General features: G+C 42.0%; 2 protein-coding genes and 1 long non-coding RNA gene across 4 annotated transcripts; 1 reads left to right on the top strand and 2 right to left on the bottom strand.

Annotated features, from left to right (window-relative positions):
* Positions 1–337: 337 nt before the first annotated feature.
* Positions 338–9,210, bottom strand: LOC118211577 (putative uncharacterized protein DDB_G0271606). Of its 2 annotated transcripts, XM_035388909.1 has the most exons (6): positions 9,126–9,210; positions 8,626–8,925; positions 6,318–6,805; positions 5,981–6,128; positions 2,268–2,704; positions 338–2,111 (listed from the first exon to the last, which is right to left on the bottom strand). In XM_035388909.1, the coding sequence occupies exons 2-5, from the start codon at positions 8,902–8,904 to the stop codon at positions 2,282–2,284; spliced, it is 1,338 nt and encodes a 445-aa protein (XP_035244800.1). In that variant the 5' UTR covers positions 8,905–8,925; positions 9,126–9,210; the 3' UTR covers positions 338–2,111; positions 2,268–2,281. The 2 variants fall into 2 exon arrangements, with proteins under 2 accessions (XP_035244800.1, XP_035244801.1); XM_035388910.1 differs by lacking the exon at positions 9,126–9,210 and having other exon boundaries at positions 8,626–9,117.
* Positions 7,580–15,994, top strand: LOC118211578. Its single transcript, XR_004762029.1, has 3 exons — positions 7,580–7,676; positions 13,277–13,609; positions 15,866–15,994. It is a non-coding gene; the product is annotated as an uncharacterized LOC118211578 (long non-coding RNA).
* On the bottom strand, positions 10,681–26,877 carry LOC118211573 (immunoglobulin-like and fibronectin type III domain-containing protein 1). The gene is made up of 24 exons (XM_035388902.1): positions 26,823–26,877; positions 26,131–26,157; positions 25,063–25,185; positions 24,462–24,601; positions 23,851–23,950; positions 23,659–23,688; positions 23,300–23,345; positions 22,274–22,460; positions 21,867–21,980; positions 21,278–21,440; positions 20,460–20,732; positions 19,508–19,807; positions 18,961–19,085; positions 18,598–18,739; positions 18,093–18,386; positions 17,128–17,427; positions 16,512–16,691; positions 15,731–15,859; positions 14,919–15,227; positions 14,656–14,741; positions 14,210–14,402; positions 13,303–13,599; positions 12,073–12,399; positions 10,681–11,293 (listed from the first exon to the last, which is right to left on the bottom strand). The coding sequence occupies exons 1-24, from the start codon at positions 26,863–26,865 to the stop codon at positions 11,289–11,291; spliced, it is 3,933 nt and encodes a 1,310-aa protein (XP_035244793.1). The 5' UTR covers positions 26,866–26,877; the 3' UTR covers positions 10,681–11,288.
* Positions 26,878–27,960: the final 1,083 nt, after the last annotated feature.

The raw sequence follows: 27,960 nt of genomic DNA, 5'->3' as shown, positions 1-27,960 counted from the left end.
TATATATAGAAATATAAGAGTATTAAATAAGGAGATTGCCTCTCAATAACTCAAATTGTACATTTCTTAATTCTTTGATGGGGCCATTTCGGATTTACCTTCAACCACATTATCAAGCAGAGGAAAGTAAAAAGACGTAATTTGTCAAGTAAAATCAGGTTAATCGGTATTTTTAAAAGGCAGTTCATTTAAAGGCACTCATTCACAGTTGCCTCGTTCACATATTGACTGGCAGAAGCAGACGCACTCCCACAGACACATCCATGCATGGCGCTAAGTGAAACTGGATGAATTAATTCCCTGATAATTTAATACTAAATAATGAAGGAGGCATGGATGTATATAAAAGAAGGGAGCAGAAGTTTATTTAAGGAGCATCTTGGCCATTCATTTTTCCAGCGACTACATTAAAAAAAACAACCATCTGTGAATCACTCCACCATGGAGGGGAACTGAATGTTTCTGAATGTTCAGGACATATTTTCACATGTTTTGCCCTTTTAATATTTCCTTGAACTCGGTTTATTCCAGAATGCTTGCACAGTGTAAACAGACGTAATTACCCTAAATTCTCATACTCATTGAATTTAACCTTCCTGAACATGCACTCTCGAAATAAAAGTACAGTAGAGGTAAATTTGTTTTTATTTATTGCTGGTTAGGGGTTCAATATTCGTGTACCCATAGAGTACCACCCCAGTGATAAGCGTTTTTACCTTTTTAGGCACTATTTCCTAGTTTTTAGTTTTTTTTTTCAGAGAGTGTCATAAGCACTTTACAATACTTTATGTTATGTCTCATAGCATGTTGAAAACAGTCATAATTGATCATATATGTTTAGAGTCGTCATGACAGTGGCATGACTGTCATATGTTTACTTACGTCATATTTATTATTTAATATTATTTCATAAGTCATATGTTTACTTGTGTTGTGATACGTTGTCAAAAAAAGCTGACTAGCATTAGCAGTTTTAAAAAAATCAACCCATTATTTTTAATTATCACCTCAATAGAAGAAGAAAAACAATAAAATTTCCATTTAAACTTATGCTTTACTAAAGTATGAAGCTAAGCAAGTGAGCAAATTAGCCAGACAGCAACTAGTGGGGAAAAAATGGTTTCTCTGACATTTATAATGACACATATTATTTCAATATATATGACAATACTAAACATATGTTTTTTTCTGTAACAGGGGGTAGTTCTGCTGCTGGATTTGAACTATAGACCTTGCTGCCTGGTCAATACAATGAGGCATACAGACTGTACTGAAGACCAGGGTCCCCAACCATAGCAACTACCTGTCACTACTTCATCAGGTCCCATTTTTGTAGCGGATGTTCGCTAAGTTAATGTGCACTTGCTAACTCACGTCTCTGAACGCTAAACATAATCGCACCCCTGTCATGATGACTGTCAAAATGATGACTTTATTTCTGGTAGCGTTTTTGACATGGTAGGATCTCTGTCACAAAGCATTATGAAGTGCTTATGACACGGTCAGGAAAGCATCATAAGCAATGTAAAAAAATAAAATAAAATAAAATAAAAAATTTTGAAGTGTTCCCGATTTTATCAACAGTATTTCCCTTATTTCACCATGAGGTGCTTATAAGACAAATCACTAAAGAAAGGCAGAAGTTTATAAAACTTTCAAATTCTGTGCTTTGCAGATTTGCTGGGTAGTATTTTCCTCTCACCAAAAGAAGCCAAGACTGGTTCTGTATAACTGGAACTCTTCATTAAGGTTTCTTATATTAATCAAGTTAATACTGTAAATGTGCGGAGAGAGAAAACTGTAGGCATAAACATAGCCGGTGGATCCATAGAAAAAATTAAGGCTTTTCAAGCTGATAAGCCTGAAAAAAATCCACAAAATCCTGCTTTTTATGCATTGCTGCCAAACCCTGATACATAAAACGTGACGTTTCTCTGAGGTAATTGTTTTAAGTAAATAACAAGTGATGCTGTCCGACTGACTTCCAGTTTTATAAAAAGGTACCTTCCCTGTGGTAATGAATCCTTGTTAGTCTCATACCGTATATTATTCTTGTTTGTTCCACTGAATGCGAGGTTGTGGAAGAGTGCACCATCTGAACAAATCTCTGTCTGCAAAAGATTAGAAGATTTAAAATGTTAAAAGTCTCAATCACAAACATGTTAAATGACTGTCTGCAGGAATAGTAAAATGAACACTGATTTAAACAGTCATATGGCATTCCACACATTACACGCCACTGACTAAACACTGAAGGACATACTTACATTCCTGTTCTGACTTATTCTTGCTGTTCTGCCTCCTCTTCTGTTTTGTGCTTCGCCTCCAAGGCCAAGTCTTCTTGCTCCTCCTGCTGTTCCGAATAAGCTTCTTCTGACACCATGACTTCCTCTTCCTCTTCCTGTTCTGCTTCCTGTTCCTGGACTCCCAGCTCCATTTGGACTTCCTGTTCTGCTTCTTGTTCCTGGACTTCCTGGTCTACTGGAGCTTCAGCTTCCTGTCCTAATTGTTGTTCCTGGACTTCCTGTGCCACTTTCTCCTCTAGGACTTCCTGGTCTGCTGGAGCTTCAGCTTCCTGTCCTAATTCCTGGTCCACTTCCTGCTGGAGTTCCACCTCCCCGTCATCTCTCTGTGCCTCCTCCAGCACTGCTGGCTGATCCAGCTGTGGGGTCTCTGGGGCAGGTATGTCCAGTGCATTTTCCAGCTGAAGAACAGGGGACCATTAAGGGAAACGGTGGGGAAAGTCAACGCTCACGCGTGCACGCACACGCACACGCACAAACACACACATACACACACATATACGCACATGCACACTCACACACACACACACACACACACACACACGCACAAACACACACATACACACACATATACGCACACACACACACACATATATACACATTACAGACACACACACACGCACAAAAACACACATACACACACATATACGCACACGCAAACTCACACACACACACACACTCATATATACACATTACACACGCACAAACACACACACACACACACACACACACAAACATATACGCACATGCACACACGCACACACACTCTCATTCACACACTCACACGTGCATACACACACATGGAAGTGCCCACACGAACGCACTCAAACACAAACACGTATGCACGCATGCAGACACACATATACACACATACACACACACACACATACACGCAGACACACTGACGCACACACAAACACTCAGACAAGCGCACACACATGCACACACACTCACACACGTGTGCACACACATGGAAACACTCACACGAAGGTACCCCCGCACACACACACACTCACGCATGCACGCACACACACACACACATACACACATACAAACCAGTCACAGTAAGAGACAAAAGGTTGCATGTTAACCATAGGTCCCGTGATATCTACAGGTGCACACGTGTTATAAAAGCTAATCATTAATGTAGTTTTTCAAACATATTTCAGAGATGACATGTTCTATCTGCTTTCCTGTTTGTTCATCAGGGAGTTGACCCTAAGTATGATGAAAGAGATGAATAGATGGGGGTCAAAAAAAGAGACCAGATCGATTGAATTACATAAAACAGTACAGTATATGAACACTGAAAAAAGACTCTAGCAGAAAATGAGTCTTTTTCACAGTTTACACTGTTACCTTAACAACCCTGATAACTAATCATAAACCTGACTACACGTAATGAACACAGTATCAGAAATGGCATTCCTGTAGTACTGCTTTTTTCCCCACAAATGCTGCTGAATTGAGTGATTATGAGTCATCTGAAATATATATATATATATATATATATATATATGAAGAAACAAAACGTTTGTGGCTTTGTGTAGCTAGCAGTCAGTATGTCAAGACAACCATATCATGTTGATGGATTTGTAGGGTTATGATTATTATTATTGCTACTTAGTCTTATGCTGGTTGACATTCTTGCTTGGAATGTTCCAGAAACATGACCATAAAAGGAAGAGCGATTTCTTTCCATACGTTGTTATCAGAGTTCAGAGTTCATCAAAGATGGTACTGCTTCACTTCACAGGCCAATGTTAAACATTGCACAATGTATGTACAGATTTGCAGGAAAAGTTAACCTATGTGATGGGCACTCTTCCTATGATGCACCCCTGGTACATGTCAAATGGACACGCTGGATTTTAAAGCCAAATCACAGCAACACAGGAATGTCAATGGAAGTACTATATTAAGTCAAAAGAACTGTGAGCTGTGTCATATTATGCCGATATAACCTACATGTTCATTTCATCCATCAAATCACTCAGTGTTTAATATGCAAGATGCTATTTGGCAGAGGTGGAAAAATTCAAGTCCAGAACGTAAAAGTCCTCCTCAGTATTTTCAGTCAGCTGGATTTGATAATTATTTTTATTTATTTTATTTTTTATTTATCCTTTATTTAACCAGAAAGGTCCCATTGAGATCCAATATCCCTTCTGCCAGGGAGTCCTGGTCAAGATGGCAGCAGAAAAATAAAAGTTTCATATAAAAAACATACCAAAAACAAAACAGAACAGAATATACAAGGACTTCGAATTCGCACAATTCTAAGTCAGGAGGTCGAAATAATTAATGAAATCAGCTGGCTGAGTTCACGGGTGGAAGGAACACATGGCAGGACTTTTACCTTCTGATCCCTGGACTTTACACTGCCACTATTTGGTGACTATGGTGAATAAGCCCCCTTTCCTCTTCCGTTTCCTCTTCTATGGAATCTGACTGTATGACTGTCACAGGCAGCAGTGTAGTATAAGGAGTAAGGTACTGGTCTTGTAACCTAAAGGTTCGATTCCCGGGCAGGACACTGCCCTTGTACCCTTGAGCAAGGTACTTAACCGGCATTGCTTCAGCATATATCCAGCTGTATACTGTAAATGGACAGCAATGTAAATGACATGCAAGTCGCTCTGGATAAGAGCGTCCGCTAAACGCCTGCAATGTCATCATAATTCAATTGTTAACTAGCATGCTGTTGTTTCTTCATAAATTTGTTTAAGTTAGAGAAAGGGAAAAAAGTTAGAGAAGCGGGAAAGTCCTGACCTAATTTCAGAATACAGCAGTATGGATCTTGATAAGTGTGTAAAGCACTTATAAACCTGACCCATGCAGCTCTCTTTAACTGCGGACCTAGCAATCTGGCTTTTATTTGTTCCTGATCTGATTGGTTGTACGTTAGCATTTTAAAAAAATCATGCTAACACTTGTCAGCTCACTCAGTTGTCAGCGTTACTGGCGCTGGGCTTCTCGCAAGCAAGATGTGAACAGAGTCGACAAGCTTACACACTGACTTCACCGGTGCTTAAAAACAGGAGACGTAATCTCAATGGACAGAAAGGGGCACGCTGTCACCACAGACTGCTGCAAATAACTGGAGGCAAAGAGTCCTGCTTTCAGAAGGCTGAGAAAACAAGGCTTGGAAGTTAGCTCAGTTTGGACAGACGCAGGCATTAACTGTGACAGCGTGTGCCACAGCTCTGGTTGTGGGTAACCCCACGAAAAAGTGTTTATCCCGTGCCAAGCCAACCAGCTAGCCTTGTCCCTAGTTCCACTGCAGAGGTGGAGAGGTAGAGGGATAAAGAGGTTTTATGATAATGCCTGCCAAAACCAGGCCCACCTAATGTCCTTGAGCTGTAATCTTTTTCGGTGGAGATCACTCTTAGGCCCTTCCTTATCTATAATGCCGCATCAATGAGGATCATTGCGTGGTCTTTAAGATGACAGATGAGAAGCCAAAACAACAGTGTGGCATTTCAGAAACCTGATCAGCAAGGAAAGTGAATGCGAGCCTCTCCTGAGGTGTAATTACTGGCCTTATCCATACAGCTGATAAAGCCGGGTTTTACCAAACGGACCTGGCCTAAACTGCACAGCCATAAAGCCACGCTTTACTAAACTGACCTGGCCTGAACTGCAGAGCAGATAAAGCTGGGCTTTACAAAACTGACCTGGCCCTGGATGGACTCCAGCTGGGCCCTGAGCGAAGAGTGGAGGCTCAGGGCTTCCTGGCTCTGGTCCTCCAGGCTCCGCCGGACGAAGGTCAGCTGCTCACCCAGAATATGGGTCCGCTTGGCCTGCTCCACCTCCAGCAGCCCCCTGCAGCACAGGCAGTCAGGCCACAGGAAATGAGGTCACAGCACTTCCTCAGTGCATGCTAACCATTCTCCATTAATGATGCACATGCTAATATATGTGAAGAAGTATTCATAATAATAACAATAATAATAAAAATAGGTCAATTTCATTTTGAAAACCACAAAAGATTTTATGCACTGGAATACGTACTTGAGACTGGCGATGTCCTTAGAGCTTGTCTCTAGCTGAGCCCTGTGAAGCGTTAGCATCTCTCTGAGGCCCAGCAGGTCAGCGACCTGAGCCTCCAGCTGGGCGGTCAGCGTGTCCACCAGGGCTGCCTGCTCCGTAACCTTGGCCACCGTGCCGGCGAAGCTCGCGGACAGCCCCTCCACGCTCCCGGCGAGGGCCCGGTTGGCGCTCGCCACGACCGAGAGGTCCTCCTTCACCGCCTGGAACTCCGCGCCCTTGCTCTCTACGGTGTCCCGCACGTGCGACAGGTCTTCCGCCGACACCCGGGTCAGCTCCAGGTCCGTCAGCCGCACCATCATCTCCGTGTGCATGGATGCCACCTGGCTGCGGAGGTCGAAGGTCTTCAGCTGCTCCGCCGTGGACACGGCCATGGCCACCTGCTTCTGCGCCTGGGCGTACGCCCCTTCCAAAGCCTCCAGCCTCTCTGCAAAGCCTTCTGGGACTGGGAGCTGTATGGTGAAGATGGCAAGGCAGCAAGTCAGCAACCACTTATGTAAAAAAAAAAAAAAAAACACTATATGACATAAAATAAGACGTCCCCTTTTTTTAAAAAAAAAAGTGAGGCAGTCCTCACACTGAGAGGAATGGACTAATCCAATCAGTTTATTAACATAAGAGATATAGAGAGAACAGATTTGTAACCACTTCTTGACTGGGCAGCAGTGTAGTATAATGGGTAAGGAGCTGGTGTTGTAGCCTGGTCCCAGGTAAGACACTGCCGTTGTACCCTTGAGCAAGGTACTTTACCTGCATTGCTGCAGTACATATCCAGCTGTATCCATGGATGCAATGTAAGTGCTATGTAAAATGTTGTGCAAGTTGCTCTGGATAAGAGCATTTTCTAAATGCTGTAATGTAATGATAAATGAATCGTGAATGATGCTTGCATTTGTGAAATTGTGTGGCATTATCTCTGGATGGAGCAAACCCCATTATGATATTTCACAAGAGAAAAAATGGCATGACTCGACTTCTCGATTTGTTTTGTTGCCTTCAAAAGGCTCAAAAGTAAACAGCTGGTTCAGGAGCTAAAACAGTTCGATAAAAATGTCATGTATCCACCATGTCAAATTGCCTAAAACTGACGTATATCCTAACGTTCTCATGGTACAATAGAACACCTTTTTAACGTGAAGCTTTTCCGTACATACTCGTCATATAATTACGTAAGAGGCCTGTGCATTGAGACCAATCAAAAATACAAACCAGTTTGAATACACGTTCAAAAGACAAAGTTTAATACAGGTTCATTCATTGGGTTTCAGAAAAAGTTCATTAGGAACGTTTTCTGTGAATGTCAAAGATGCATGCCCTGTTCAGGTAAGCAGCAAGTTAGTATTACTTCCTATTTTAAAAAGATCGATTTGACTTGAGCGTTAAATATTTGCATAAAGACATTGTCGCACCTTGGGCGCGTGCCAGTCACAATTTAGATATATAAAAACGACTGGAAAATGCTCTGTGAATAGGCCACATAAAATTATATTTAAAAAAAGAAGTTCACGTTCATTCCACGCACGAAGTTCAGATGTCAAGTTTGCTAACGCTAAGTTGGCTAATCAACCAAGAAACACATTTAGCAAAAGGCATAAGCCTGCACGTTTCTATATTTAAGATTGTTTGTCAATTTAAGTAACTACAGTGCTTGTTTAACAACATTATCTACGCTTAACCGACAAAGCGGCTGCGTTGTACATATCGCCTTTAAAAGTTTTTGGGAAACATTTTGCCATTTATACCAAAGGTCTCGAAAAGACCCTGCAAGTGAATCAGCAAATCTTTAACAGCAAAGCGCGGCTCAACCATCTCGCAGGCTAGTGAGTCACTTGCAAGTTGGAATCGCTTGTAATACGAAACAAATCCTCATAACACAGCAACAGCTGCTCGCGCTAGTTTCTTAACATTGGCAGGTGGTTTATAAAAAAATTCTCTGTAGCCTATGTTGACAGTGAAACTTGATGACATTTTATATTAGAAGGCCCCTATCCAGCTTTCAGCCAGCTAGCCTATTGTGCTTAGTTTACATAACTGTACTTTTTAATATTGGGCACTACCGTATTTGTATTAGTTATGTCAAACCCATCAAACAAACATCTCCACTTACAGTAGCCCACATAGCCTATAGTATTAGAGTAATTATAATGACACCTGAAGTCGGCTAACGTTAACTATTATCATAAATAACTTATGAGCGCAAGCCTTGATTGACTGCAGTTTTTGCGAAGTTTTTTTTTTTGCCTTTGGAAAGGAGCTCGAATATTTAGCATACCTCCACATTTTTCGTTCTCATTTCCTCCTGTACCTGCTGGAACTTCACTATTTTCATCTGCAAGCCAGAGAGACTTTCTGTCAGGTGGCTTATAGTCTGCTGCTGTGCGTGACAGAACCAGGCGAAGGTGGTACCCCCGACCACTAACAGGAGTAACAGAATGAACATAAGAATATACTGGTTTCCGCTCCCCAAGTCTTGTTCCAGAGCTTCATCTATAAAATGGTTCTCCTCGCGTTTGTGGAAGTTTTTCCCTTTCCGGTGCCTTGCCGTAGTCATGATTTTTTAAATTCCTGCGCCCTGTAAATAGACAAAAAACACACACAAAGAGATATACTACCGCGATGCATAACCAGCTTGTGTTACATTGAAAGAGCTTGAGTGCTTCGATTCATTCAACCAATAACCCGTTTGTTAACTGATACATTTAAAGCAAAAAAAAAGAAAAGAAAACGATATGTTCATTGATTGAACCTCAGAGAACGTCAAAAAGCACCTACAGTATCTCCTTAACTTGTGGTCCACAGGCAAAAAGAGAGAAAGGAAGGCGTGACACGGAACCTTACAGTAAGGGACAGAGTGTGCATGGGCGGTCCGCTACCGCGCGCAGCCATTCGCGGCGCAGCGTGCGTAATGTTATCTAATGTTCTGTAAAAAAAAAAAAAAAGTCCCACGTGCGCTTGCTGGCTGCCATTCACTCGGTACGTTTTGCATTCACGGTACTGAATTCAAAACGTACCGTGTGTACCCCTTGTCACTGTTTCACTGTACCGAGAGAAACATAAACCACGGAAACATTTTATCGTACAAAGTAGCGCTGCGCAGCGAAAGAGCATTTCTGGGGCGAAACCAAATGTGATAAAATATAGGCTAGCCTACTGTATTATTCAAAAATCGCAAATGCAGAACAGTCTGTCAGATGAGCCCACATGCATGTGAATTATCTACAAGCAAATTGACCGAGACGTAGGCTATGGTAATGTCTTCCTGACGAACACTTACTGTATGTTACCAAATCAGTTGTCATATAATGTAGTTATCTCGTTTAGTACACGACTTTAGGATATTATTACGCGTGTACACGTTAATCTCGTTTTTGTATCCCCAGTATTAGTGTAGGACTGTACAATCCTGCAAATCCGATACTTGTGTATGCTATGCAATTATCCTACATCATTTGGATGTCATGGGTGTTTCCTACCATTCAACTGCGCTGAAATGGCAATGTCTGCAAAATGACGCTAAATCGCGTTTTTATCTTACAAATTACTAAAAGGCCAGCACCGAGCAAATAATTCCCTTAAGACGCTTTTTTTTACTTGTCCCAAGCAATCAGGCGGATTTTTCGATAAATCTCCCTGTTAAAAACGAATTAAAAGGAAACACGGCAGTCGCAGACTATAATGGCAGGCCTATTACATAACTTTACTTTCATTTAGCAGTCGCACTTATCCGGAGCAACTAAAAAAAAAATGCGAAAGCAAGTGCAAAAATAACGTATGTTCTACAACGTTTGAAATGAAAACGGAAGTAAATTATGCGAGGCGTTCGTTTAAAAAAAACACAGAAAAGATTAACGATGCAGGCCTATAATGTTATTCCTTGATGTGATGGATTTTAAGCACCAACCGGCAGATTCCGATGTTCGTCCAACCTTGTTTAGCATTTCTAAATACGTGGTGAATTTCTTAACTGATACCTGTTTAATAACACCGCCCTGTCTGTAGATATGTTTACAGAGAGGTTGCTGCAGGGCATGTAACCGGGTAAATACACGCTGATGGAAGGTCGAGAAACGCACACGGTCCTTTCTCACTCAAGTGCTCATCCATTATCTATGGAATGGGAAGCGAAATAGCTTTTTTTTTTATTCTACCGGAGTCATTGCAAAAATATAGGTGCTGTAGATTAATGTCAAATCGTTACCTCTATTATATGAGTGATTGGTAAGAATCTGAACAGAATGGTTTTCACTGCTGGCTAATGCTTTCATACACCCACAAAATTGTAGTCTTAAGTACCACAGAAACGCTTGAGCCTTCAATCACTGTTCAGTTTATTGCACTTCCATGAGCGGATAGTCATCCGTACAGATTTAGCAGTGAGATTAACGCACACAATAAAATGCTGCAATTCATAGACCTAACCTTTCTTTAGCGCTGTAACAACACAGTTATTTTAAATAAGACAAAAAGTACAGTTATGCCCACTTCATCGTTTATTTTCCTAATGTATTTAGGTATCACATTACAAGCTTGGTGATTTTAGCCTCATCAGAACTTCTCACAGTGATGATATCAGTGCAGTACATGAAGTTGGTGTCAGTGATATATTTGTCAACCGGTAGAAGTGGTCATGAAGATCAACCTTTGATGATCTCACACACACTGTCACAACTGTCTGTTAAAAATGTGGTTGCTTTACACAGTCTGTTGAAAGAGAAGCCAAAGGAAACAGAAAATCTCTCATGCGCAAGCTAGACAAGTTAAAAATGAGACGATGACATCATGCCTTTCTTTCATCCTTCCAGCTTCAAGACCAACGGGGGTAAATGTGTTGTTGGTGAATGCGCTGTTTTCAGTGAAGGCCCATAATGCATCCTAATTAAGGCCTGAAGTGTGAACGGCGGGCCGTGTCACCTTGCCCGACATTCTTGCTGCTTTCTACTCTGAAAAGTAACAGAAAGGAGAGAGATGATGAGTCCGTAGAGCTCGTACTTCAGCGTAATGGGAAGTAAGACATTGAGTTCAGCACAAAAGTGGCACCATAAAAAATTTAAAAAAAAAAAAAAAACTGAAGTAACTGAAAGACTAACTAACTGTCACCACTCTGTGGGGCACTCCCAATCTGGGATCATTTTTATTACTTAAATCCCTCTCTTTTATGCTACACATGTAGCTCCTGTGGGGGTCATTCCTATGTTCCCCAGATTTATATAGCACATAATGGGAATATGACAAAGGGTCCTATGTTCCCAGGGTCCTGTGTTCCCCAGCTCTACATGAAATTGTATCTGTGTTCAGTAGATAGAGACAGAGACAGTAAATCAGTGATATTCTGTCTCACTCCAGAAGATGTCAGCTATGTCTATCAGCAAACAAATGGCTTAGCTATGCTCAGAAGTCCTCAATAATAATTATATTTTCCAAGAAATTATGAAAAATTGTTCACAATTTGTTCACAGCTTGTCATGCCTCCTAGTTTGACTTGGCATAGGTTAGGTCGGAGACTAATGTTTACTATGTGAACTGTACCTAACGTGTTCATGGCTATGAATAACTGTTACAGAATGAGTATTGTACCTAATCGGACCTGTGTTTTGTAGTAGTTCCAATGACTTTGGTGTGCACTTATTGTACTGTACGTCGCTTTGGATAAAAGAGTCAAAATAAATGTGATGTAATTCCCACTGAGGTGTGAGAGTTAGGGTAGCTGAGAGCGCAGTACCTCTGACGGTGAGCTTGGTGGAGCACTCTGCTCGGCCCAGCGGGTTTTCCGCGATGACTTTGTACTCCCCCGTGTCCTTGGGCCCGACCCTGAGGATGAGCATGGAGCACACGCCGCAGGTGTTGGTGATGTAGTAGTTGGTGTTGGTGTTGAGGCTGACGTTGTCCCTGTACCATGTGACGTGGGGCGCGGGGTCGCCCCGCACGGCACAGCTCATGTAGCACTCGTAGCCTTGGGCCGCGGCGTGCATCTTCAGAGGGACCAGGAAGGATGGCGGGGTCTCTGGGTTACAGGCCTCAGACGAGGGAATGACGATGGTGAACTTCTCTGTGTAGAATAACATGGTCAGAGAATCACATTGTGTGTCATTTGTGTATGGAATTGGCTAGTTTAAATAAAAAAAAATAAAAAATTTTTTTAATTATTCAGCTCTTTCAGTAGATTGCAAAATTTGGGACTTGACCATATACTGCATTTCATACTGAGAAAAAAGGTCTTGTGGCCTGGCAATAATTCATTTTGAATCTAATTAAAAATGTATCCTTTTTGGATTTTTTTTGTCAATTATACAGCTGTACGTCACTGCAATGCAAACTGTATCTGCGGTGGGAGCAAAATGAGTGAATGTACCTGTTCCCCAGTAAAAATGTACAGTATTACAGGAGAGCTAGCGCTGGCTGGAGGGCAGAAATGTCTCCCAGTGACAAACTGCTGGTAGGCTGCATGTGCCTGAAGCCCTGGGGAACACTTATGCAATGCCCTATGCTAAGGAAATGTGGCTGACTTGGAATGCTGTTAAACATTCTAATGCTGATGTAACAATCATTGTTGGCAAATTGGAAAACAGTGGAGTTCTGGAACACTGGCTGAGAATTTTGAAGTAAAAAAGAAAAACAAAAAAATTCTACAAAACAATCTACTTTTCAAAGGGTTTAAGCCTGCCCTTCTCTGACTTGAGGAAGCTGATTGTGTCCCACTGTCCACTGATGTAGACTACCGGTCATATTTGGATGATGTCACAGCTGAGGGTCAAATTAGGTTGAAGGACCCTCAGCTGGTGCCTGTGGCTTTTGCCTGTACTGATTGAGTCATGTGGGAGCCAACTCATGTGTCCCTAATCATGATGTTTTTTTTTTTCCCCCTGACAATATTGATGTATAAACAGCTGAGTATAAAAGACTGTGAATGTGCTTTTTTTTTTCAGGATCTTCATCAAATGACTCGGCGAACCTCTGGTCTTCTCGTCCCTCCAAACTGGCGATCTGGAAGGCATGGAGAGGCCCACGTCATTCTTGGCGCAGACTCTGAAGTAGTACTCCTGGCCGGGGACGATGTTGCAGACGGTGCACTTGTTGTTGAAGAGGCGGTCGGCCACGGTCTCCCAGGCCCGTTTGACCGGGTCGCGCTTGGACACCGCGTAGTGGAGCCGGTCGTCGCGCTTCTCGTCCGGGGACGGTGTCCATGACAACGTCACGGTGCCGGCCACGTTCTGCTCCAGCTCCACGGGCCCCGGGGGTTTGGGCTCATCTGGAACCAGGTCAGAAACGCGATCTCTCACTCACCCCACAATCTCTCCCGCTCTCTCCGTCTCCCTGAGTCACGGGGCGAGATTTGAACTAGCCTAGCGCGAAGCCGTCAGCTTTTGGATCTAATGCAGCGGATAGGCCTAACACGCGTACCCAGGCTTCCCAGAGTTATCGCCACTCAGCTGTCTGATATTGCAAGGCCTCACTGCAATATCAGGCCTCAGTGCCTTATCTCTTTATTTCCTTATTGGGAATGTTAGTGGCTGACATTCATCTCTGTCCCTGAAATCATGACTGACATACGTCTGTCCCTGAAATAATTACTGACGTGTGTATGTCTCTGAAATCATGACTGACCTGTGTCTGTCCCTGAAATCATTACTGACATGTGTCTGTCCCAGAAATCATAACTGACGTGTCTGTCCCTGAAATCACAACTGACATGTGTCTGTCCCAGAAATCATGACTGACGTGTGCCTGTCCCTGAAATCATAACTGACATGCATCTGCCCCTGAAATCATGACTGACATGTGTCTGTCCCTGAAATCATGACTCACATTCGTTTGTCCCAGAAATCAAAGGCTGTGATTTAAAGGGGACAGGACGTTACCTGTGACTCTGATCTCAATGCTGAAGGTTTCCTGGCCGACTATGTTCTTGACTATGATGGTGTAGACGCCTGTGTCAGAATGCTCCGATGTGGGAATCAGGAGCAGGGATCCTCTCTCGGTATTGCTAACGGTTATCCGTTTGGACACGGGCTTCCCGTCCTTCAGCCAAGTTATGTCTGGCATCGGGGAGGCCTGTGCACAAAAATAAAATCCTCACGTTTCGCTCGCACTGAACAAATGTTAAAATATTCAAAAAAGAAACTAAAGAAAACTTTGATTGCTTGGTTGGCTGGCTATCATTGTTAGACAAGAATTAATTTGACCGTAGCAATGTTGAAATGTCTTGGTATCGCTTAAAAAGATGTGTCTTGGATTTTTCCACACTGTGACAACTACGTGAGGTAAATTTTTGCGAGTGGTTAGACGAGAGTTGCCGCTATTTTACCTCAAAGTTGATTTTGACTCTCACAGAATTTCCAACTCGGACCACCATTAAAGTCTCCATGTTTGAATCTGTGAACCTTGGCCTCACTGCAAAAAGAAACCGCACATACTCAGTAATGGACTGATCTGAATTATATCCAATTGTGTGAATGTCTTGTTTTTTTTTAAAAAATAAATGGAGCTTTGGTGAAACGCTGCGGTCCAGGTAATTACTGATGAGCGTAGAAAATAAAATAAGAGGAGAAACTTTAAAAAAGGACCCACCAGGGGGAGGCATGGCGATGATGTAGTTATCCAGTTCTTGGGGGTCCCCCTCTCCCCCCTCGTTGGTGGCGATCACCCTGACCCAGTACATGGCCATGGCCTTCAGACCCTTCACAGTGTACGTGGTCATTATGATGGCATTGGCATTGCAGCGATGCCAATCTTGGCTCTCCACTGGCCTAATCTCCACAAAATAGCCTTTGGCTTCATCTTGGACTCCCTCTTCTACACCAGGCTTAGACCAGGCCAGGCACAAGGTGCTGTAGGTGGAGTCTGTCACTTTCAGGTCCAAAACTTTTCCTGGGGGCTCTGCAGAGAAAGACACAGCAGAGATTATTAAATGTTGTGCTTCACTGTACATTTATGAAATGGATGGTTTTTTATCCTGGATGCTGATTGGCTGAGACGGTGTTCCACAGTGATTGTAAATCCGATACAGTAACAGGTATTCAGACAGCCGGTTTGTAAACAGTATCACTCCGTGTACAAACCGTTAATTACAAATAATTTAGCAAAATAAAAAGTACTGTATCGTCAAGTAATTGTGCCTATATGTTGTATCTGTTTTTTTAAATGCAATACGGGTCATGTAGCTGTGACTGTATTTATGATACAGCACGGCCTCTAATGCTGTATTGATTGAAAATGAAAGCCTCTTGTGCCGTATAAAGAAAGCATATTACTATACTGCGAACTGGATATCTGAAGAGATCATCACGATGAGGGCAAAATAGCATGTTCTGTAAGAGCTGTTTCAGTAATTGTACGTACATAACAACATATTGTAGAAACAACCCCCCCCCATTACTTACTTTTGGGGTCTCTTGCGATTACGATCTCCGAAGGGGGGCTAGGTTCCCCTGCCCCAGAAAAGTTTATCGCGGACACCCGGAACTCGTACTCCATTCCCTCGATGACCTCTTTGACGGCGTACTTTTTCTCTAAAGGTAAAAAGTTCATGAGAACAGCAGACTGCAGAGATGCAGTCACAGCCGCCGGACAGTCACTGCACTCACAGAAGCAGCGTGAGAAGAATTGTGCTAAAATGGCTGAGAGGAATTCTCTCCAGCGTTGAAATAAACGTGCAAGTTCATTAATGATGACAGCTGCTGAGGCAGAAGGAATTCATTAAAAAAAGCCATTTTATTAAAAATTATATTCTTTCAATGGCAGTTGTGAGAATAATTTAAAAAAAAAATATTTTATAGATCAGTTGTATCTGGAGAGTAGCATTACTGAATCAAATGACATAAAGAATATTAATCCTCTATTTTATTATATATGTTTCACAGAGTGAATCTTTTGCTGTATTGTTAATATCACAAATTATTGTAATAAAAGTGATGCAGTTCATTAAGAAAATTTGATCATGTGATATTTAATTTGTTGGATTTTACTGAGATAAATTACAAGACGATTTTTGCCAAACTTGCTGAGAGATCATGATAACGGTAAGAATTATGGCACTTAATATGCTTGTGTAATAAGTGAGGCTAAATTTTTATAAACAAGATAAAAAGTTTCACGGATTGATTAGGCATTTCTGTTATTTGAACTGTAAGTGTGAAGGTAAATTTTGAAAAAAGCTCAGACCTTTAATGGGTTCGTCCGGCGGGTTGACTAGACTCCAGAGGTTGCTGCCCTTCTTGCGTTTCTCCAGGTTGTAGCCCACAATGGCAGTTCCTCCGGTGTTGGTTGGGGCGACCCATTGGAGATTAATGCAGTCCTTGAAAGCACTGACCACTTTGGGTGCGGCTGGTGGACCCGGATATGCTAAAGCAAAACAATCACAAGGAATATGCCTCCGAAGGTTAAACAGTGTTTTAACTTGCATACTAGTTGACTAAGATCTATAAGCTACAGTTTGGAAAATGTCAAAAATGTCAATTCCGAATGACTGATTAGTATGGATGCCTATGATATATCAATGATAATGCCCATGATGTGCGTGTGGAAATTACAGCATTAATACACAGAACATTTTCCTCTGTACTCTGAATTATGGATTTCAGTGCGTGGCCTACTTACCAGGTGAATGAAACTTTACTAAAAATATGAAATTTGATAAATGTGGCGCCAAGAAGCTTCATGTTTTGCCGTTGGTTTCGGTCCTTGTCCACCAGTACTGAACTGTAGCAAAGTGCTGGAACGATGTAGGACGGATATCGTTTTGAGTGAAACGGGACTAACCGGCCAGAGAGGTCCTCACCCTTGGTTCCAGCCGTGATGTCATCGGTCTCCATGGCTTCGCTCACGCCCTCTGCCGTGACCGCCCTCACCCGGTAGCGGTACTTCCTGCCGTGCGCCACGTCCGCGTCCCTGTAGAGCGGCGGGTCCCCGGGGACTTCCCCGACCTTCTTCCAGGCGTTGCGTCCCACCTGCTGACGCTCTAGGACGTAGCCGGTCACGGGGGAGCCGCCGTCGTCCTTCGGGGGCCTCCACTTGAACTCGATGCAGTGGGCGGAGCTTTCCAGCACGTCCGCTGGGCCCTGCGGCGGGGTCGGCTTGTCTGGGCGCAGGGGGCGTCGTGTTAACGGGATCGGTTCACACGGTCTGGCCTTTAAACTACGCATCGCAACACAGTTCCTCCTAAATCCTGTCGATACGTGTGTTCAATTGCGTATGATCCATTGGGTTACATGCTTAGTCTACATTCACTGTGTATGACTGCATAGTGATTAATTACTCCCAGTATTGTAAATGTGAAGAAACTCCACACCAGTTTAGCACAAAAAAAGTGTATTTACATCAGCAGTGTTCTTGCTCTCTGGTACTTTTCGACATCAGTCTAGGGAGTGTGTCGGTACAATGTGCCTGTGTTTGAAACTTTATCTTGATGCATCGACGTCTATGATACCTCAAGCAAGACTTGCCTCGAGCTACTATAGTTCATTGCATCACACTGCCTAAGTCTGTGAGATGTTGCTGAAATGTTTGATTTATCAAGGATGATGCAATTGTAAAAATGTTTGCTTTAAAAGCTTGTGAAAAGGAATAAAGCACTATTTGGTATATACAGTATTTCTTCCAAAATACACATGAGTAGGAACAAATGCAATAAGTTAAATGGGGTGAATTCTTCCTTTGTTTGAAGAGCTGCACGTAACACCGTAAGAATGCACGGCTGATTCCTCATCACTACGCTATAAAGTTTCCAAAACACTCCCTTCTTACCCAAGACAATAAGTCTGGATTTAGCCTCGATGGTGCCAAACTCGTTCTTGATCTTGATCTTGACCTCTCCGCTGTCTTTGCGCTGGCACTTGCTACGAAGTAATCGACTCTGCTGGGACGTTATCTCAACCTTTGTGTTTCCGCCATCCAGCTGCTCCTCGTCCTCCATGTACCACTGGACCTTCATTGGGTCGCGTCCCACAAAGGTCATCTTGAAGGTCGCTTTCTCACCAGCTCTCACGACAACAGGCTTTGAGAATTCAGCCAGAGCATCGGCATCAAATCTGGGAGGGTCTAGAATGTGCAGAACCAAACTATCATTAGTCGTTAATGAATCCATACAGCTAACACACAAATGGATGCCATGACTATATAAGAATTTCCTGCACAGCAATGTAATAATAAATTGTCTTTGGAAACTTCGATAAGTCAAAGTTCATTCCCTTCTCCCAAATCCAGACAAAAATTTCTAGTTGAGACATGTCGTAATGCGAGCTACTCAAACCTTGAACAACGAGCATCGCTTCCGATATTCGTCCGTCGACCTCAAATCTGTATTTCCCTGCGTGGTCCTCCTGGCAGTTACTGATGATCAGTTTGTGGAAGGCTCCGTCCTTCTGTACTGTAAATCCATCGCCGGGGGACAGCTAATGAAAACAAAGAGAAACCACAGTGAAGGCCCTGCAGGCACTCTTTCAGACTACTGCGTTACACCTCAGCAACAGCACCCCCCCCTATTTTCACTGGGAGAAGTGCGCTTTTCAGCTGTGATGGTGACCGTATCGTTCCAGGTCAGGCAAAGCGAAGTAAAAACCTGTCGTTTTGTTTTCTTCTTCTGTGGTTATTATGGCGAATAGCGGACCCTCACCAGCTTCCCGTCTTTGTACCAGGAGCCGGTGCTGTTGTCGGTGCTGAGCTCACAGACCAGCTCCACTGTCTGGCCCTTTGTGGTACTGGTGTCTTGTAAACCACTGATGAAGTGAGCACCCGGAGCTGAAAGGTAACAGCCGGGATGGTTAATGGCGTATTGTCTTCAACATTATAATACCCGCATTCCCCCCATCAGAGACACCTCCCTCCTAAATTACAGGGAATCTCTATGAGGTTTGGGGGCCAGTAGGAGCCCGTACATGAAGATTATTCCTGGCATAATGCCATTTATTTATTTTATTTAAAAAAATATTTTTACGTATTCTGAATAGTAACTGATGAAAACTGGGCCGTGCTGAGTTTAAGTATTTTAAATTAAGGAATTGAAATTGTGTAATCGAGGAATTTTAGCTGCAGCCAACCTGTAACGCACACAGTAATACCGATTATAATAACAATCGTCCTAATTATTATTATGCTGTCAAGCTCACTTGCAGTGATATTGCACCCATGCAATCCCCAAAGCAACCGGTCTGTCTGCTTACATATGACCACGTCTGCAACTAGTGGGCCAGTTCTGGTGCTTTTCTTCTCCTCCTCTGTTCCGTCGGACACCCCCAGTCCATCACCCCCTGTGTCGTTCAGCTCTGGTCCGTCCCCCAGTCCCGATCCGTCCCCAGCTCCTCCCTCTCCGCTGCCCGCATTGACCACCTCGGCCATGGCCACAGGCTCCGGCTTCGGCTCCTCCTTGGCTGGTAGCTTCTCCTCCACGGGGGCCTTGGCCCCGACTGCACAGGTGGTTTTCCGGACTTTCTTTTTGCCGCGCATGCTTGGGTCAGTGTCACCTGGAAAATAAAGACATGAGAGAGAGAGAGAGAGAGGGAGATGGAGAGAGGACAAACTGTAGTGAAGGAAGGTGAGAGAGTATGTTTCACAGGCATGAAAATTTGCGTCACAGACGCAATGGTAACCAGTAAATCATTGTACATGTGAAATTGGACTCCTATCCTGTGACTGATCTTTTTTTTTTTTTTCAATTAATTAATTTTTTTGTTGTTGCGATCTACGTGAATTGAAGCTTTGCAAATTGAAATCAACCAAAAGTTTCTGTGTGTTCGGTAGGGCCAAAGTAAAGGCCTGGGTCAATATTTAGGAGTGCTGATCCAGGGTTAGCTTTTGTGCTCATAATGCATAAGGTTATGATGTGGTCCAGGGAAACCTCACCCCTACATCATGACCTCTTAGCCTGAAATGCTATGTGCCCGTGAGCACAGAGGTTGCTGTATTCTCTTACATTATGGACCTTCACTTTCTCTGAGAAAGAGCTCCATAAAGGAGCAATTTATTAACTCCACAAGGCTGAAGTCCAGATTGAACTTAGATTGGTCCCAGTGTAGGCAACGCATTTCTTATTTTAGTGGTTTATTTCCTAAAAAGTGCAAAACATTCCGTTCTTTGCCTGAAAGAATAACTGGTTAAAGGTCACATCTGTCCTACCTTCTACTACAAGCCAGGCGCTGCAGGATTTGATTCCAGCCACAGCTGCGTAGATCCCCTTGTCCACCAGCATGCAGTCCTTCACCACCAGCCTGTGGGTGAGCTTGTCCTCGGACACCGTGATGTCATACTTGTCCCCTTGTTCCAGGGGCTTGTTCTTGCCCATCCACAGGATCTTTGGAAAGGGGTGAGAGAGGACGCACTCGAAGGCGGCGTCCTCTCTCTCTTTCGCCTTCACTTCCTGTATTTTGACGATGAACTCAACGGGGGTGACTGAAAGATAGACGTTGTGTGTTACTGCAGTGGTGTGTTTTGTGAAGCCTTTGTTTTCAGCAATACACGGAATCTCCTTTTTACAGCATCAATGGTCAAGAGGTATCCAAAATGCCGGTGTCTCCAGGGTTAATGTTGCCTTCACAATATGCGAATCTCTCACCCGATTAGTAAGGAATGTCACCCGATTGGTCAGGAATTGTACAGAAACATTTACATTTGTTCCCGAAACACCGGTGATTATTTAAAATAAATTGTTGCCATATTAAATTAAACTTACCTTATGTAAAAAGAACATAATTAAGTGTTTTCTTGACAGACCGTTTAGATAGTAGAGCTTATCTTTCAGCCCTCTAAGCATCTGTTCCATTATTATTATTATTATTATCATTATTTCCAGAACTTCATACCAACAATGCGACAGCGATCAGAGGGCTGTTGTGTTGTGAAACCAGATCATTTTGTGCTTCACTGTGACCAACATGTAGCAAAATGCTCTAGTTACTCATATCTATATGGCAGTGGTTGCTCTGATGCAAAATTACTCTTAAAGTCAGTGGAGAAGATGGTGGCATCCTCAACGTAAACTTGGTACAGCCCAGCGTCGCTCAGGGTCAGATCCTTGATGCTGAACGTGTATTTCCTGCCCGTTTTCTTGAGGTGATGCTTGGAGTCCTCATCACTGCTGACAAGAATCATTTCACCGTCCTGTCAAATACAAAAATCTTTGAGTCACAAAAAATAGTTTCATTCATTGATATTGAAAATAATTATGCTAGACGTGAATCAGAAATGTAAGATTACATCAAGGTATTTGTTGTCAAAAGAAGCAGAAAATAAAGGTTTATTATCTACTGATATCAATAACTTTGGTTTATGTTAAACACAGGAGGCTTGTCACAAAGGGTCAGAAGTGAGATATAAAAATTGATTTTGCCTCTGCAAGATTTTGTTTCTTTTTTTCCTTCTCTTAAATTTGCTGTATTTTTAGTTTATGTGCTATTTTAGTCCCTAAGAAGAGATTAAAAAGCCAAATGTGGTTTTTTAGTGAAGGCATGTGCATTGACTTTTTCATGTTTGTAATGCAGCATATACTGTACATGGCTTTAAAAAAAATAAACAAAAAAATCTCACCTTGTAGAGGAGTATTTGACTGTGGGGGTTCTTTAGATCCATTGTGAATTCAAACTGCGCCAAACCGTTTGGTTTGATCTCGATATGTTTCAGCTTAGAAAGGTTCTCGATAAACTGAGAAGGTGGATGGGCCCAGGAAGAAAACAAAATGAGAGAAAGAACATCGAAAAAAAGGGATGGTTAGAAAAAAAAATGGGAGAGGAGAACTGTGGATGGAACTTTGGTTCACTGGGACACCTTTAGATCAGACCACCGCCACAGCTTCACTATTAATCTGAACCGGTCAATCACACTGAGGCATTCATTTTAGGGAGCTCTGGGGCCCAGAGACAACGACGAACAGCGTAACGGTGAATATTATAATTATGATGATCAATAATTACGATGATTAATATAGAACCACGTACCTCCGCTTGCTCTTTCTCTCTCTGCTTTTTTATCTGGTTCAGCTTCGTCAGCATCCAGCGGAAGTTGGTGACGCCAAACTCAGCACAGATGCGTTCGTAGTCTTTTTTTTCCGAACTCAGCAAAATTTCCCAGAATTTTGGGTCTACTTCTCCATCCTTCCTTGGCTCCGGTTTGGGTCTCACGGCCCTTGAGAAAGAACGGTGTTCGGGTTAGGACCTGGGTTAGGGCTAGCGTTTACAAAAAAAAAAAACTTCCAATCGTCAATTGCGCAAGAAATGAAGTATAGAATTTAACCCTTCAGAAGTGAACACATTTCATTTAAAAGTGTTAGACCCATTGAAAGGCTAAGCTTCATCATTACCGCATATTAGTGAACTCTTAATATGAAAAGCATACAATCTCATCGTGTATTATATGAAATTTTCACAATGGGCCTCATTCACAAAACATGCATACGATCACGTTTGATCGTAAATGGTAAATGGACTGCATTTATATAGCGCTTTTATCCAAAGCGCTTTACAATTGATGCCTCTCATTCACCCATTCACACACACACTCACACACCAACGGTGAAAGGCTGCCATGCAAGGTACCAATCAGCTCATTGTGAGCAATTAGGTGTTAGGTGTCTTGCTCAGGGACACTTCGACACGCCAGGGTGGGGGATCAAACCAGCACCCCTCCGACTGCCAGACAACCGCTCTTACCTCCTGAGCTATGTCGCCCCTGCGTGTAAGAACTTTTCTAAGAACATTTCGGTGTTCATCATTTTTTTTCTTATCTGTGTTTGTTCATGGCCATTTCCTCATGCTAATCACATGAACAGGATTGTGCATTAAATTTACAAACAGCCAGCATTCATCACCTCATACACCTGGGATATGCACAAAAACAAAGGTCTGCGCATGAATCTCGTATTGTTTTTTTGTAGGAACATTTTTAAGAACAAAAGATTCATTTAAGAAAAGTTTTGTGAATGAGGCCCGTTGTTCTTTGAAAGCGTCACTACGTTAATGACTTACCGTGTCTTCAGAATTTTTCTGAACTCTGCTGGGTCCTCTTTAGTAGCTTAAATGGCACACAGAACATGGTTGAAATTCCAGCTTTTCCATCACCTCCAATATTCATGCATCCATACGGAGGGCACTAATATTCACGATGGGAGGGCACTATACTGTATACATCAAGGTTGGCATGTTATGTTTACAGCATGTTGAATTGTTTAGATTTTTTTTTTTTTGTGATACTGTATGTACTGTGTATCATGTAGAAGAGATCCTCTGAAGGGTATTGGTGGTTACTGTAAGTAATTATAACGGCAACAACAAAAAAAATTAAAAGCAAGGTTTCAATTTGTGTTAATGGCAGTATAAAGACCCACCTTCTTCTTTCCCTGTCATCTGAAATGCAACTGAAAGAGAGCAATAAAGTGTTTTTTAATGCCTTGCGTACATTAAATACAACACTGCCACCTGCTGGCCACATATTTGAAATGCATATTCAGTATATTTCGACCAACTAGTTAAGTAGGTGCAGTTTAACAAACCCAAAACCATATTTTGTTGTTTCTTACCTTTAATAACATTCAGTGTGGCAGTGCAGATTGCTTTTCCAAACTCATTGGTTGCAAAGCATTTGTAGGTGTCTGCTTGGTCTGGTGATACGTTGGGGATCTGTTGAAATATTGTATAGAAATTTCTGTACTTCCACATTAAAGCGTATAAGTGTCTATTTGAGCGCAATGCTGCATATAAACATTTGTTTTGGATTTCTGTTGAATGAATGGAATGGCCCCTTCTAGATGGTCTTCACACCTGGAATGTGCATTGGGAGTTCTGCTCTCATTTTTCATAGTCAACTAGAAATGGCTTGTAATCCACGCGCGCACACACACACACACACACACACACACATTCATAAGGCTTCCACCTGTATGATGTATTCATAAGGCTTTCACCTGTATGGTGTATTCATAAAGCTCTCACCTGTGTGGTGTATTCATAAGGCTCTGATCTGTGTGGTCTATTCATAAGGCTCTCACCTGTGTGGTGTATTCATAAAGCTCTCACCTGTATGGTGTATTCATAAAGCTCTCACCTGTATGGTGTATTCATAAACCTCTTACCTTTATGATGTATTATTCATAAGGCTCTCTCCTGTATGGTGTATTCATAAAGCTCTCACCTGTATGGTGTACTCATCAGCCACTTCGTCATATACATGCTGGTATTTCCCGGGGTCCTCCATGTCTCCCTTGTTTCTCGCCCACGTTACTGTTGGTTTAGGATCCCCAGTAACGCTCGCTTTGAAGATGGCTAATTTACCTGCGTGGTTCACAGACATGAAACTTATTTTACTGCCAAATGTATAGCCAGGGGCTTTATGTCTTTTATTTTAAAAAGCCTGGCAGTTTGTCGGTAGGAATACGTGGCCCTATGAGGAGGATGTGCAGGGATTCATACAGGGGAAATTACACTCTGATGCGCATTAGCCGCACACAGATGTAAACGACATGCCAATGTACAGTAACCATGGTAACCAGTAAATCATTGTACATGTTTTCCTTCTGGCTTTAAAAGTTTGTGATGCCGTAAGTGTGACATTTTGACGTTCCTGCTACACAAATCTGTAGACTTGATGAGAATTATTGTGAATTATGGATTTTTGTTCAAAATGAAAGAACTGTATGAAAGGATTTTTCTTCAAAAATAGTAATTAAAGATGGGAATGATATATTCTGTAAATGAAGTGGTAATGTTGCGAAAGGCAGATCACAACGTCTTACCCTCCTGAATAGTTAAGGCGATGGGTTTGCGGGTGAAGTCCGGGGTACTTTTTCCTTCTGGAAGCTCCTCCACAAACTGTGTGATCATGACACCCGGAACTCTGGACTTTTTTTTGATTGCCACTGGCGAGGTCAAAGTAAAAGTTAGGTGTTTGGTATTTATGGTCTACACACATCATTTAAAGGCAGTTCCTTATTCAAGCATAAAATAATTCAGTCATTGTATGAAGTTTAGTAATTGCATGCACATTTATGAATGTACTGTGTGTGTGTATATACACATATATAGTCATTGGGTGGCTATTTATAAGTTGTTGCACAAATATGCTTCATATGTGATTAAAGATTAAAATGTAGCATCATAAGAACTGAATATTGGCCATCAATTAAAAAAGTCCTGCCCAGGTATTGAGTGGCGAGCCCTTTCTTTATTGGTGTTAATTTGTCAGTAATGCAGTAATGCCATTCTCCCTGAGCTAATCAATAGCAAAGACAGAGTGGGGCTTCATGAAATTTAAACTGTTTTTTTTAAATGAAGGGTTTGTTGTATTAATCCAATCGAAAAAGCAGTTGAATTTTCATCAAGGCAATAGGTGCATCCTCATTGGTGGACAGCATGTGATTTCTCCAACTGCCATTGATGTTTGAGATTCAGAAAGCCGTACTGAGTCAATATTACTGTTCAACTCAGGTCCAGGAAGGTCAGGTTTGTTTTTTTGTCTTGCCAACTCAAGTGCTAAAATTGGGCAGATGATTTTTGTGAGTGTTTAACAATTTTTAAAAATGTAGTTTTGCACATATGTTTTTATGTGCTAAACCTCTTGAGTGTATGAACCTCCAGGACAAGGGTTATCTAAATGAAATAGTTTTGAGGATAAGGCACATAGAGGCGTTTAGTCACATGCTATGTTGTGCAGGCATGCACCTAACAACAAAAAACATTTTCAAAAAGAGAACTCTAACAAAAATGAAAAATTGCATTCTGCCATGCGCTAATTATGGGAGGTATGATGGCAGTATGATGTGATCAAAATATTCTTGTTATTGTTTAATTTGCCACCAACATACCTGTTCCATTGGCCGTGGCTGGAAAACCTTGTAGTGAACAAGTTTTGTAACCAGACGGAAAGAAACAGGACAGGAGAGCATTATTCACAAAGATAACATCTTTGCAACCATTTTGAAATTACGTATGAGGACAAGCTCACAATGACATACCAAAATGACATAATTTTTCATAAACATTATTTGGTGTCCTAAACACATTAGCTTTAATTTACATTTTGCCATTTCCCGTCCCCAGATGTTATCGCATCATCACTACGGCATGATTTGTCATGTGTCTATTCCACATTAATAATAAATGTGTCACACTGTGGATACTTAGTTATAAGTTCCTCTGAATTTTGAAGTGCAGACTTTTGGCACAGCCAGTTTCTCAGTCTCCCTGTTGAGGGAAGCTGGTCACATATCTAATCATTTTTTTATTTTCTTTGCACAGACTAGTGTTTCTCTTTCTGTGATCCTTAAGATTAGATGGAACTTGATTTCAGTCGCCTGCCAGCATATTTAACCTTTTAATGATAAACTTTCCTCTTCTTTCTCTTCTTGATCGTGTTGCCATTGTCATTTCTGCCATAAAACGCTTTCTTCTGGTCTCTTTTTATATTTATTTTTAGTTTTGGGGTGGGGGCGGGGGGTGTAATATGTTTACCATGCCCCGAAATGGGGGGGGGGGGGGGGGCTTGTGATATGCTTACCATGCCCGGCGGGCATCTCGGATGCTTTCTGCCTTTTCCACATGGTGGCGCTGTTGATGCTTTAACAGGGTTTAACAGGTTCTCAGGGGCTGTAAGGAAAACAGAAGGAGATGGTTTTTTTTTTTGCTTATTTTATTTCCATTCAGTGTAAAATCATCTCAGGCCGCAGACTGACATTTTTAAGAGTTAATCGGAGGCCTAAGCTATATTTAACTTTTCTCACATTACAACCAGCATTTTTAAATCGTGATCACGTTACTTTTTCTTAAGGCCTGTAGCAATACAGAAATGTATGAGCAATGCTTCTTGGTCTGCCTGTGTAATTCCTTTTAAAGACCTGATGTGTCTAATTGGGTTACTGATGCCGCAGGTTATGCTCAACATTATAATTCAGCAAGGAACAGATTTCATCATGTTGACTCTCGATGAACCAATCAGAACAAGTGAACTCACAATAACCTCTGTCAGATCCCTTCCACTTAAAATGGTATATCCTCCCCCCTCAGACACACTTTAGAAAGTTATCAGTTATTGCTTGTTATCCAGTAATGATAATACGGTGCCTTTTTTGTGGGGGGAAGCAATTCAGATTTCACCATGATCAATAAGGCTTGATTGATTTGCTACTATTTCACTGTAGCAATACTGCAGTTGATAATCTGCAATGATTATTTTGTTTTCCTGTCAGTTTGCCTGTTGCTTGTGTTATGATTGTTTCATGATGAGTATAAGTCTTAAATTGCAACATTTTTGGTAAAAATGTTTGCAGTTAAGTTTTTAAGCAATCCAGTGTATGCACGCACATCTCATCTTTTGGTGTGAGACAAAAAATAAAAAACCTGTCCACTATGGTAGCTCCAAATTAGTTAAAAAATTTTTTTTAAAAGATTATTATTTTTTAATATATATTTATTCCATGATTTAAAGTATATAACGTTTCAAGCTCTGGTGGGCTTTTTGTCAGGTATACAAAAGAAAAAATCATGCAGTTTCATGCGTTCTGCATTGTTAACTGTCTGGGCATTTTTATGGCAGCTGAGGGCAAGCTGTTAGCTGTTAGTTCTGAAGGCGATTATGTAGAATTTTCCATTTGTCTGGACCAGTATGAGCTTTCCTGGGGCTGATTCAGAATAACAGC

This window comes from Anguilla anguilla, chromosome 13 (genome assembly GCF_013347855.1).
Source record: "Anguilla anguilla isolate fAngAng1 chromosome 13, fAngAng1.pri, whole genome shotgun sequence".
NCBI classification, from domain to species: Eukaryota; Metazoa; Chordata; class Actinopteri; order Anguilliformes; family Anguillidae; genus Anguilla; species Anguilla anguilla.
Note: the sequence above shows the minus strand (reverse complement) of the source record. Positions and strands in the feature narration are given on the sequence as shown.